General features: G+C 38.5%; 1 protein-coding gene across 1 annotated transcript in view; it reads left to right on the top strand.

Moving 5' to 3' along the window:
* The window catches only part of LOC146539363 (RNA-binding protein MEX3B), a 51,509-nt gene extending 39,168 nt beyond the window's left edge, over window positions 1-12,341 (top strand). Inside the window, exon 2 of the mRNA XM_085208222.1 lies at window positions 10,029-12,341. Within this exon, the coding sequence (XP_085064348.1) occupies window positions 10,029-10,939 (911 nt within the window). The 3' untranslated portion in view covers window positions 10,940-12,341. The remainder of the gene's footprint in view (window positions 1-10,028) is intronic.
* Window positions 12,342-12,695: the final 354 nt, after the last annotated feature.

The following is a 12,695-nucleotide window of genomic DNA, read 5'->3' as shown; positions in this document are numbered from 1 at the left end:
TAAAACTTTAAAAAAAATTCAACTAATTATAAATATATATATTTGTACTAAATATTTCTAAATATAACAGGAAAATGAGAAATAAGCCACGAGTTACCTGTTAAATGACTCAGTGGGTTGAAATGTATCAGGCTTTGTATCGACAGCGTACTGCAAGTCCCACGGGACTATATGTAAATATAGCCTCGCTGTTGTCATAAAAGACCCTATTACAAGAACAGAGAGTTCAATTTGCAATAACGTTAACCGAGATGACGTCTATTAAGGACGTTATTTAGAATTACATAAAGTTTGTTGACTTTCGTTTACACGATCGTATAATTTTTTTATCTTTTTAAATTAACTTTATACTTCTTTTTATTACTTAGATATATTTAAGAAATATTACGTAATATTATCTTATAACATATTTTTTTATTAAAATATTTATAAAATCCTTAAACGACTTGAGTCAGCGCCATAATAAACGAAAAAAAAAAACTAAAAAAATATGTAAAATTTACATTATCTTTGACATGTACATTGCAAAGTTAATTATTTTAAAATATTCACTTAATATGAATATAAAACGTTTATTGCACATTAATTAGGATTACAACGATTACAAGGAGTACTCATTTCGGTGCTTGTAAAGTGTCTCGTAAAATATAAGTCAGGAAATTTATTGAGTGTGAGCGTCGGCGGGAAAAAATTTATGTAGCATTGTCCGCGAAAATACGATCATTGAGATTCGGTATTCGAGATTTAGGTACGATGTTTCCTAGAAAGAAATTCGTAAAGCAAAATTATTTGAGAAGTATACGATTTTATGTTTTTTTTAATATATACCTATATTTTTTAATGATTTCTGCCAAAAAGTATTAAGTAGTCTTGGAGTAGTGGGACAACGTGTGACCAAACACTACGTTTTTCTTCACTGGTTTCGATTATCTCTCGCGGGGACAAGATATTTTAATTTCCTTTTTCTATATGCAATGTCTCGAAAATTACGCGGCGCCTGTGGAACAGAGAGTCACACTATTTCTATCCTGAGATGCAGGAAAAAGAGTGAAAAAAAGAGCAAAAAAATATAAATTGTTGCTTACGTCACCTGAGAACATTCAGCTACGCGCAAACTACTCACGAAATACTTAATAATAAATATCTTATAGTAGATTAACATCTGGTGTCAATGAAATCTTTTAACATTTTAGCAAAACGAGATTGTAATATATGTACATATAACACTTCATTCACAACCTTGAAGTTGATCGGCGATAACAATTAATTAAGCGAAAATTCCTCATACAAAAAAATATTGCCAGTTTTTTATACATCCCTTTCCATTAAAATAGATAAGAGATTGCCCTCTAAGGACAGCCAAGCGACACCTTAGTTAATTTATAAAGTAAAATATTTATAGTAAAAAGACCTTGGTACGATTAGAGGTACGTTAAGTAACTTGTTATAATTCGACAGTAAAATTTTATTTTAGTCCGTTGTTGCGCAGTTGGGCAGCGTTGGCTTATAAAGGTTAAACTTGTAGGTTCGGTCCAAGTTTACGTCGAGATCCGCTATTTAATAAGTAGGAAACGGAGTGTCTCAACACTAAGTGCTCGTACCGAAAAAAGCATGAAGTAAAATCGGTCGGTAACCTTTCCCTCCGATGGTACTACGACAGTCGCGTGTACAATATTCTATATTTATGCCAAATTATTGTATAATTTAGTCAAGAACCTCCAGACGAAAATGCGGCCTTGAGACTGTCTTAAGCTCAAACATGTACAAGATTAATAGTTTTTTACATAATAACGATAGAATCTTTCATGTTTAATATAATTAGCTTTCTTTATCTTTTATTTGAAAAGGTCAAGGCTTCATTGTTCCAAGCCTAGTATTGTTTTTTTTAAATATTCATAGGTTATTTTCGTCATATATGTATGTAGATTTTGTAGGTTAAATTGTGATCAGAAATCTATAAATAAATAACTATGGAAAGAACATTCGATTTCATTCTTATTTCTAAGTATTCTGTATTTACGGGTGAAAGAGAGAGTGTAGAAAAGTAATATTTAGTTAACTGCATTAAAAAATACTAACTCTGAACAGTAAACGAGCTTATTCGGCAGCTTTTCGTAACCTAACATTAATATTTATGCAATGAAAGTTCAAAAATTTTTTACAAGTTTCTAAAAAAATAAAAATACTTAAAAGTAACGTAAAATTGTAATGCTTACAAGTTTTATTAATTAGTTATTTTTTGGTTTTACTTAGTATTTTTTATACTAACGTTATTTTTTTCTTTCAGGTAAATATCTGGAGCAATTGGACAACTTACTACTTACAATTGGTGAAGTTTATAATTTAAGTAATATACAGTCGTGGCGAAGGGGTACTAGCGTGCGACATTAAGAGATTGTGGGTTCGATTCCCACTCGAGAAAGTGAAATATATTAATATTCGTTTCTTCGCTCTTCGCTTCATTCAGCGCCTCCACAATACGGAGGAAAGTGGGGAACAAAGTGTCTTAACATTAGGTTCCCGGCTACCCAACTGTATGCAGGGTCAAGCGTGATGTTAAAAAAGTATATATATGACTTTTAAAAGCAAATAGTTAATGCAGACGGCAGAGGTGCATTATTGCAAGTAATGTTACAGGGCAAGTGCTAATTTTTACACTTCCAACGTACGTATGTATGTATGTCTTTCGGTCGTTACTCTTAACTCTTAAACAACAGTATCATATGTTGATGATAAATAAAAACAAATAAATCAGCTTCACGCTGTATCCCACAAACAGCCGATAGGCAGAGGGAACCTAGTGTTAAGACACTCCGTCCCCACTTTTTGTCGAATTCTGGAGGTGTTGAGTGGCAGAACTGACGTGACGTTACAGTCAGTCGGCCTCATATTCCCGATACTTTTATAAAAACATTCCAAATAAAATGTAAGTATGAAATGTATGAACTATTAAATAAAATATTTGATATTTTTCAAACAGTAGTGTCGAGTCGCGTTCTAAAATAACAAGACATTAAGTTTAAGCAGAATTCGTCTACAATGGTTGTTATTGTAACTTGACTTCGACTGACTAATTAATAAGGCCTCTCAACTTAAAAGTCATTCCAAAGGGCAATGTAAAGGAAACTCAAAATATCCCTTGTTTCGGTTCTTTGAATATTAAAAGATGCTTTGAATTTCGAAATTCATACTTTAATCCCCATAAAAATATGTGCCTTTAAGCATAAAACTTGGATACCATTTAATTATTTTATTATTCAGCTGTAATTTCGTCGACAATACTATTAGAACTTTTAATAAATATAAAAAAGAAAGAGAATCCTACAATTATAGAAAAGTTCAACCCTCTTCATGAAATTACTAAATTGCTTAAATACGACAGTGTAGATAAACTGCCATGGGTAGTTATCATTCAAGACACACCAGCCTCTGCAACGTAAAAAGCAACATACTAAAACATCCACCCGTTTAACCATTCTTCTTTCTTCGAACATGTCTCGAGATGAGTTCGACGTCGAAGTGCTCATCTCTCTCTCTCTCTCTCTCTCTCGCGCAACACTCTCCAAACGCCACGTGTCACTCACTGCTCTCATAAAGTATCAAGTCGTTACGCCACTATAAACGAAATTAACATTTATTACCATTGAAACAAGGTCTCTAATTACTTAAGTGGACGTGCCAGCCCAGCCACTTTGCCCAAAGAGTAAGGGAGTACCACCCGGCGGTTAACACTGCGAAATCGACCTAGATGCACTTATATCAAGACCGCATTTCCAATGTGGAAGTCAAATTGTCTCAAAGAACGTCTGCTGCCCTAAATTCAACGGCATTCTAAATAGACCGCGAGTGCATTTTTAAAGTGTAAGTCTGTCTAGCTCTTTACATAGCTCCTAAACTATTTTGGATCGTAAGCTGGTAGAAATAGTGATTATATAGTAAAACAAACGTCAGGTGGGCATTGAACGCTAAAATTTCAGTTCGATCAACCCCGGCCTCCCCTCTGGCCGCACTCCTAAAGACACCATTAATCACTCCGCTTAGCCGCGAGTCGTTCTAATAACAGGCCTATTGTAAGGAAGTAAAGCTCGTTTTAGGTTGAGGGGTCGCGGACTTACGCCCCTGCGTCTGTGCGAGCTCCTCGTTACCGCTGTAGCCCTGGTGTTACGTAAGCCGAGTGCAATGGCCGCGGGAAACACCAGGAAAAACTGTTTTCCTCAACACGAGCTAACCTTAATTTTGATCGTTTGAGATTTTTTTGTGTGTTTTGTTAAGTTTTTTTGCATGGTAGTATATCGTAGTTGAGTATGAAATGTTAAATTATGTCTATTTAATGAAGGTATTTATTTCAACTGTATCGTTTTATGAAACGACTTTGTTTTAGACGAAAATAGACGTTTAAATATAGAAGCTAACATCAAATATCAGTTGTTAATAAACAATTTACTATCATTAAAACATATTAATAAGCACAACATAACTAAAACTAAACCAAATGAACGGTCTAGCAACACAGACATGACCTGCGCGATGGTTTCCTGGTGCGCGCAATCACCTCAAAATGTGGGTTAAATTCGCACGCGGCAGGGGTTGCCAATGCACCGGCCGCGGGTCGTTGACCGGTATCGATCGCTGACGGCACGCGCCCCGGCGGCGCCGCAACCCCTACCCCCTACCAACCCCCGCCCTACACCAGCCCCCACCCCCGCCCTCGCCCCACACACCCCCGCCCGCCCCCGCTACGCTCTCAAACACCGCATGCGACATTTCGCTCCATTTAAAAAGCCGGCTCGTATCCTATTTTTGCGCGGGAAATGTATTATAATACTCTACGCGTAGTGGTAATTAGTTGAAAAGTCATTTTAATATAGATTCTCGTGCCTCTATTTACCCTTTGAAGTGCAGTTTCCATTTTATTTCTATCGAATGTATGGTATCTTCTAATAATTACTCGTTGACCTCTGATTTTTGACCGACGACTGTCGTATTGATGGCGCAAACGCTACGGTTGGCGGCGTGCCAAAATTACTGGCGAAAAAAACGCTTTTCCCCTATCTGATGGAATAATAGTAAACATTTCCATTTTCTCGTGTCCTCAGAAGTTTGTAATAAAAAAAATGTTGGCTGCGGAATGATTTGTACGATCGTTACAATGAAGATGTATTTCAAAGTATTCAAAAGGCAGAATAGATGAACGCATTCCCTGGGTTCCATTGTGGGCCGGAAGTGTGGCCATAACTGGGTAGTAACAGATGTAGGTTGCGCGGGAAAACTCGGCACTTCCGCTTTCCCGCTAAGTTGGCCACCCCACAACGCGCTAGCGCGAACTCCCTTCGACTTCTGCTCGCCTGGTACTTTATAGAAAATTCCGCGTAGTCTATCCATATACTTTTTGCTCCTAGTCTCATCATTTGCCTTTTGAAACTTAGTGCTGTAAGGCTTTATTCACAATGGTAGATAAATGGGTACATACAAATTTATATAGAAATAGTTTGTTTCGGTTAAGCAAATTTATATTACAATGTTAAAATACTACACATTTATTTTAAAATTATTATCGTAAATTTAATAATATTCATATATTCCATATCAATTTATAGAATAAATACTTAAAGATACATAAAAGCCTTACATTACAGTAGCGACTCGAGCGCGGCTGCGCCCGCTTAAGGCCGAATTATAAAAAACTGTTAATAAAATGTAGCCTATGTGTTATTATCAGCATGTAAATATGAAGTTTCATCTAAATCCGTTCCTTAGTTCTTGCGTGAAAGTGGAACATACAGCCATCATCACACACTTTCACTTTTATAATATTAGTAAGATATGCCAAATTTTAAAGTCATACAGTTATTTAATATACCAACATAACAATAATAATCTATTACCTAAATTACATCCCTAAACATCTGCCATGATAAATTATTTTTACAATTTGAATACAGATAAAAAAGGTTTAAGAGCCCATTAATATTTGGATATACATACATATCATAATATAAATTTCTTATAGTAAGCTCACACGATGTTTTTATAACGCCATAAACTTTATATAGATGTGTAACGGCCCTTACTCTTTGCACTGAGCGTTGTACTCCTCGCTAGACATGATCTCCTGGTACTTTATTATAAATATTACCCGCTCTGCCTACGTAGTACTGTACTTTATTTTATTTCTGTCACACAAAAAGCTTAAGAGACGCTATTTCCGGGGGCTTTTAGAGCATCTTGTTTCAATTATATTATTACATCATGTGGAAAAGTTAAAGTGATGAATATTCCCGTAGTGTATTCCGTGTTGAGTGGCGGAACTCAACGCTGTGCCTTGCTTAAAGAGCAAGGAAAAGAAAATAATTCGTTCCCCCAGGTGGATATCGAACCCACAAATGTCGCACTTACAACAAAAAATGTATGCATATTATATGCGTTAAATTACTATATTGTATAATAATTATAATAACGATATAAATAACGATAAGGATAATTAATTTTATATAACATCTGTATTTGAGGGGTATTAATCAAAAGTTGGCCGTCGATTAATCAAACACAGCTTAGACCGCTCCGTGCTCTATTGAGCTATCCTATTTCATTATTTTGAAAGGATTCCGCTATTTTTGTTATAAAAAAATCTGTAGACAGATTTATATTTATTTATATAGATTTCTTAAATATCAATAAACATCTTTTTTTTAATTTTCAACTTCCTGTTAAATACATATCTACTAATTATAATATTTTTCTATACTTCTGTACAAATATTATAAAGCTGAAAAGTATATTTGGTTGAACGTTGTAATCTCAAGAACTGCAGTTTCTAATTGAACATTATTACTGTTTGTGACGGATAGTCCAGTTTTCGAACGTAACAAATACTTATTTCCATTTGATAACGCGACCGAAGCCGCAGGCAAAAGCTAGTTTGTTATAAACACGTTTATACAGATATAAATATTTGGAATATCTTCATTTATAATACACCCAAAATGCCGAGACCGACGTGCTGAAACACCATGCAAGCACCATAAATCTTCACCACGTCTCATTGTCCTCCGCCCTAACGTTAAATTTCCTGTGAACAGAAGATAACCTCCTAAATCACTTTGTGTTAGATTACATCGTTATCGTGATAATAAAGAGAAAATTGTTTATTTAAGCAGATTTAATATTAATTAACGCTAGTTTAAGCTTCATTTAGTGCCATCGTTGTAATAATAACACGTAGAGTAATAAAAAACTATAGCAACGTAAAAAAAACCCCAGCGTAAAATCAGCGTAAGGGGTTGAAAAAAAGTATATGATAAAAAGTCCGTAGCGTGCGGCGCAGTGACCCGGTTCTACGGCGTAGAGAGCAGTGGCCGCTACGGGCTACGATGTAGGTGAACTAGGGTCTACGCGGCCGACGAGTACTTCAGGCGGTGGCGTGGGTTTTAATTGAGGGTTGCGCGGGTTGTGGGGGTTGCGGGTAGCGGGTTCTTATTTTCAACTTTGCGCTCTTAATGAGAGAGACAATTTGTTTAATGATACATTTCGTTTAGCATAAATAAAATCTAGGCCGTCCCCACTTGTCCTGAAACGTGATTTAATGTCCTTTAATTATTTATTTAAATCATACATTTTTTTATCTTCACGTTGTATCTCGCATATAGCAGGGTAGGCAGAGGGAACGTAGTGTTAAGACACTCCATTCCTCGCTTTTCGCCGTATTTTCGACGCATTGTGTATTGAGCTGCTAATAATAATTTATTTCTCGGTGGGAATCGAATTTACAACTATCGCATTACAATCACACTATTATACCACTGCGCCATAACTGGCTTGGTTTTAATTATTCATTTGATATTATACAACTTTAGATAAAAGTATTTAACAAAACCAGCGCAGGTTTTCGGTGTTCGGTGTTCGGCGTGCGTGTAATCTCGCTCTTTTAAATAATAAATCAAACATTTGTAAAGCGTCGGGCATGTTTTTGATTTTATATTGTCTGTCATTTAGATGTATGAAAAATATTCTTATTTGTTAGGATTTCTTTATATATGTAATTAAAAATATCTATAGAAATCCTCATTAGTAGATAGACGCTTCTAATATTAAGTTAAATTAGATATTAGAACTTTGATATTCTTGTATTCGCATTCTGTTGAAGAATTTTACTTGAAACGATCAAGATACTGTTATAAGGAAATTCCACCGTTTCTGCGAGGGTTGTAGAAAGAGACAATTATATATTACATCTCGTTCTAGGAGGGAGAGAATACAAATTTACCTTATCTAAGAGGGTCTTTCCTCTGAAACATCGAAATGTGATTCTACCCTTATAAAATACAACTCGATATTTAATATATCCACATTATAACAATTTTTATAGAAGCACGAACGCACTAATGATTATTTATATAAGAAAATATAACTATATAAATATAATATTGTAGTGCTATACAAATGAACGTGCCGTCAGCCACGACGCGACTAAAACGCCTCCAAAGCTTTGACGCCGCAGTCATTATTACACTCCACAATACAGAGGGAACCTTGTGCTAAATAATTCAACATTTTTCAACCAAGCCCCCTTTCTTCTCTACGCTGTGAACAACCTGTGCTCGGCTGATAGAATGTTATAAACATCTTTAAATATTGTTCTCGGTTCATTATTAGTTAAAACACGGATGGTTTACAGCCTTTTCGCTTTTTTAAGGAGCTTTTCTTAAATTATTCTGTATATTTTGTTATAAGGATTATTTTGAGGCTGTCGTAGCCCATAGGTACTAGGGTGTGACTGTAACACAACGGTTGTGGGTTTGATCCCCACTCGAGGGATTGAAGTATTATTTATTAATATTGTCATGCATGCATGCATTGACACGCAATGCCTCGTAAAATTCGGCGGAAAATCAGAGTGTTTTAAAACTAGGTTGTCTCCGCCTACTCAGTTTTTTGCGGGATACAGCGTGAAGCTGAAAAAAAAGGATAATTTTTATAGTTTTGTCGTATTTTGTCAAATCATCTCATACGAGTCTCTTTAATTTGTCAAGCGGTAACATACTTGGCAGCTTGCCAACGCCATGTATCGCGAATAAAACTAAGCTCGGTATTACCATTCGATTCCTAGTGCAGGCAATGGTATGAAATTTTTCATCCTATCCTTAAAATTTTATTTGATTTGGTTTAAAGTAAAATTTTAAAATATTTATCAGCCTTTATGATTGAGGCTAAAAGCTTTTGATACATTTCAATAATAATATTCGTTAATATTTAGTTTTTCATCTACAAGGGAAATACCAACATAATATATGGGTCATTACTTTTATGCATCGTAAACGTCTCACCTTTCTCTAACGCAAAGGAAAATAGAGACATAATTTATTATATAGAAAAACCGTCTTCAGGAAGCGTGCGATATTGATTGCGGGGTCGTGGATACGCTCGGACAGGACACTGCACGCTACGCTACCACGCCGTTTGCCGCAGTGGGGTGGAGGGGGGCGCGAGCGGGACGCGCGTACAACAGAGCCACGAGTCGGTGCGGGACAACGACCCACCACGTGGCCTCTTATTTGGGGCAAAAGAGCATAATTATTTGTGTGAACCGGGGTCAGAAATCATTATATTGTAAAATGGCCGAAAGTAACTACATAATTAATTTCTTTTCATACAAAAGGAAAATTTCAACGTAACAACGTATTTTAACGTAACGTAGTCTACGTGTGTCCCCCGAGTGCCGCCGCCGCCGATTGACGCTTCCGCCGCCCGGTCCCGGCCGGCGCCGCTCGCAGTGACGGGCGCTGTCAGAGTGTCGCAGTGTCGTAGTGTCGTGTCGCCAGCTCGCCAGACCAATGATACAATTGCTTACTATTAAATGATACTATGTAGAGTACCTACAGGGCACCTACTACCTACTTACATAGAAATTATCTAGCGTTGACTCGTATTGTCTAATTTTCTTCAGATGTCATAATTAAAACTAAAATGTTTATTTTATAATATTTTAATGTAAAATAACAATCGCTACATAAATATGTTGTTTGTTTCAGGTTGCAAAATCAAAGCACTGCGCGCCAAGACCAACACCTACATAAAGACACCGGTGCGCGGCGAGGAGCCCGTGTTTGTGGTGACGGGCCGCAAGGAGGACGTCGCACGCGCCAAGCGCGAGATCCTCTCCGCCGCCGAGCACTTTTCGCAGATCCGCGCCTCGCGCAAGTGCGGGGCCGCGCCCCCGCCGCCCGCTGGCGCCCCGGGGCACGTGACGGCGCAGGTGCGCGTGCCCTACCGCGTGGTGGGACTCGTAGTGGGCCCCAAGGGCGCCACCATCAAGCGCATCCAGCACACCACGCACACCTACATTGTGACGCCGTCGCGCGAGCGCGAGCCCGTGTTCGAGGTCACCGGCCTGCCCGAGAGCGTGGAGGCGGCGCGCAAGGAGATCGAGGCGCACATCGCGCTGCGCACCGGCGCGGCGGGTGCGGGCGCAGGCGCGGAGGCGGGCGCGGCAGCAGGCGCGGGCACGGGCGCGGGTGGGCTGTCGGACGAGTCGCTGGCGCAGTTCTACCGCGCCGTGGGGCTGCCATCGCTGCTGCGGCCCGAGCAGGAGGCCGCCTTCTCGTCTGCGGGCTCGTGCTCGTCGGGAGGCTCGTCGGGGCGGCTGGGCGACCTACTGGGCATCTGGTCGTCCACGGAGCGCGACGAGGGGCTGGGCGAGTCGCCGTCGTTTGAGTCGCCGGGCGCGGGCGGCGTGTGGGCGTGGGGCCCGCCGCGGCCATCGCCCGCAGCGTCTCCGGCGCGCGCTTGCGCTGTGTGCGCCGAGCGCGGCGTGGCGGCGGCGCTGGTGCCGTGCGGGCACAACCTGTTCTGCCTGGAGTGCGCGCAGCGGCTGGCGGCGACGGCGGCGCCGTGCCCCGCGTGCGCCGCGCCCGCGCACCAGGCTATCCGCATCCTGTCGTAAGTTCCCGCCGATGTGGAACTGACCTTTTTTACTTAAATCGTTACGAAAATATTAAAAAAAAGTCGCGTAATCGAAATCCTGGTGCCAAAAGTCGGCGCCTCGCCGGCACGGCCCGTCCGCCGCGCCGTACCTATCGTAAGTCGGCAGAGTTTCTCACGATATATTTTCTTATTATGAACGTTTTTTATTGGTCGTCGAGCGTCCGCCGCGCTCGGCGCCGCAGAGAGTCGAGGTTACGATAGAATTTCGAAAAAAAGCATAAAATTTAAAAAAAGTTGTATAATTATTATTATTGATAGCATAAATGAGAAATCGAAAATTTATAAAGCTTACCTAATGTAGTAGCGTAAAGTATTAAGATATCGTAATAATATAATAAGCGAGGGGCGGGCGGCGCGGGGCCGGACGCGCGGCGCGGAGCGGCCTAGCCAATGTGTTGTTGATAGGTAATGAGTATTGAGTAATGAGTATTGAGTATCGAGTGTAGCGTAATGCCGCCCGCGCCGCCCGAGGCGCCACCGCAGCCCGAGGCGCCACCGCAGCCCGAGGCGCCGCCGCCGCCGCCCCGCGCGCCATGCTCATTATTTTGACTATACGATTATTCGCTTAAATGATATTATACATACGTACACACTATGATTATAATAATATTAATATAATGTTTGTTTTAAGTGTGTTTTAATGTTTAGATTTTTATTGTAATGTTTTTATGAATGATTTTTATCTGTACGATTATTATTGATTAATTATTATTTTATGTGTTGACGATGTTTTTTTGTATTATGTGCACCCACGTGGGTCGAGGCTGCCGTTTGCTCGTTTAGTGGTTAATATCGACTAAGAAATCTAAAGTAATAAATGGTAAAGAAATAATACGACTCATTCATTATTATTATTATATTATAAACTATTGTAGTTTGTAGCACGACATTGACTATTCATTACCTATTGATACTTATTAAGTATTATTATTATTATTATATTGAATAAATCTAAAGAATGCATAATTATATTTCATAGGATCATTATTCTGTATAACTCTAGTTAAATATAACGATAATAAAATAAATATAATTGTATTTGTATCGGACGACGTTGTTGTTTGGTTTAACGGGGGGCTGCTTTTATGAATTGATATTTTTTTATTTTTTTACCGTTATTAGTTTTTGACTTACTCATGTAAAGATACGCGAGATTAAAAAAACTGCCTATTAGATTATATTTTAAAAAATAATGGTTGCGTAAAATCAGCCCCCGTCGTACGTAGATCCAGTGATTTCGATAATTTTATTTTCATAATAAAATGGGTAGACGCTTTAGGTTCAAATAACGTTGTGAAAATTTGTGAAATTTTGTAGACTACATATCTTATTATAAATCTAATATAAACTATAAATTTCGATCTAAATCTTTTATTTATCCTCCTTACTTGTATGTAAAATACACAAAAATATACTTCAACTAAGTATCCTACTTATAACATCAAAAAAGATACTGAATTAAGAAAACCTATGAATACTAAAATGAGTCGAGTATTAGAAGCTCTTTAAAGCTTTCTAAGAATAAAGATAAGAATATTCAATAAATACTACATAGGTTACACGTCCCGAACGGAGAAGCCATATACAGGGTGTCCCAGGAGCCAACGATAAAACGAAACCAGGTGATAGACCAAGTCGTGACAGTTATGAGAAAAATATAAAAAAAAATCTTTGTCATGTATTTTTCATATTATATTGATTTTAAAAAATATCAC

Source organism: Heliconius melpomene, chromosome 4 (assembly GCF_056956725.1).
Source record: "Heliconius melpomene rosina isolate 202511_hmr_F chromosome 4, ASM5695672v1, whole genome shotgun sequence".
NCBI lineage: Eukaryota > Metazoa > Arthropoda > Insecta > Lepidoptera > Nymphalidae > Heliconius > Heliconius melpomene.
The sequence above is the reverse complement of the archived record's forward strand: the minus strand, read 5'-3'. Positions and strand labels throughout refer to the sequence as shown.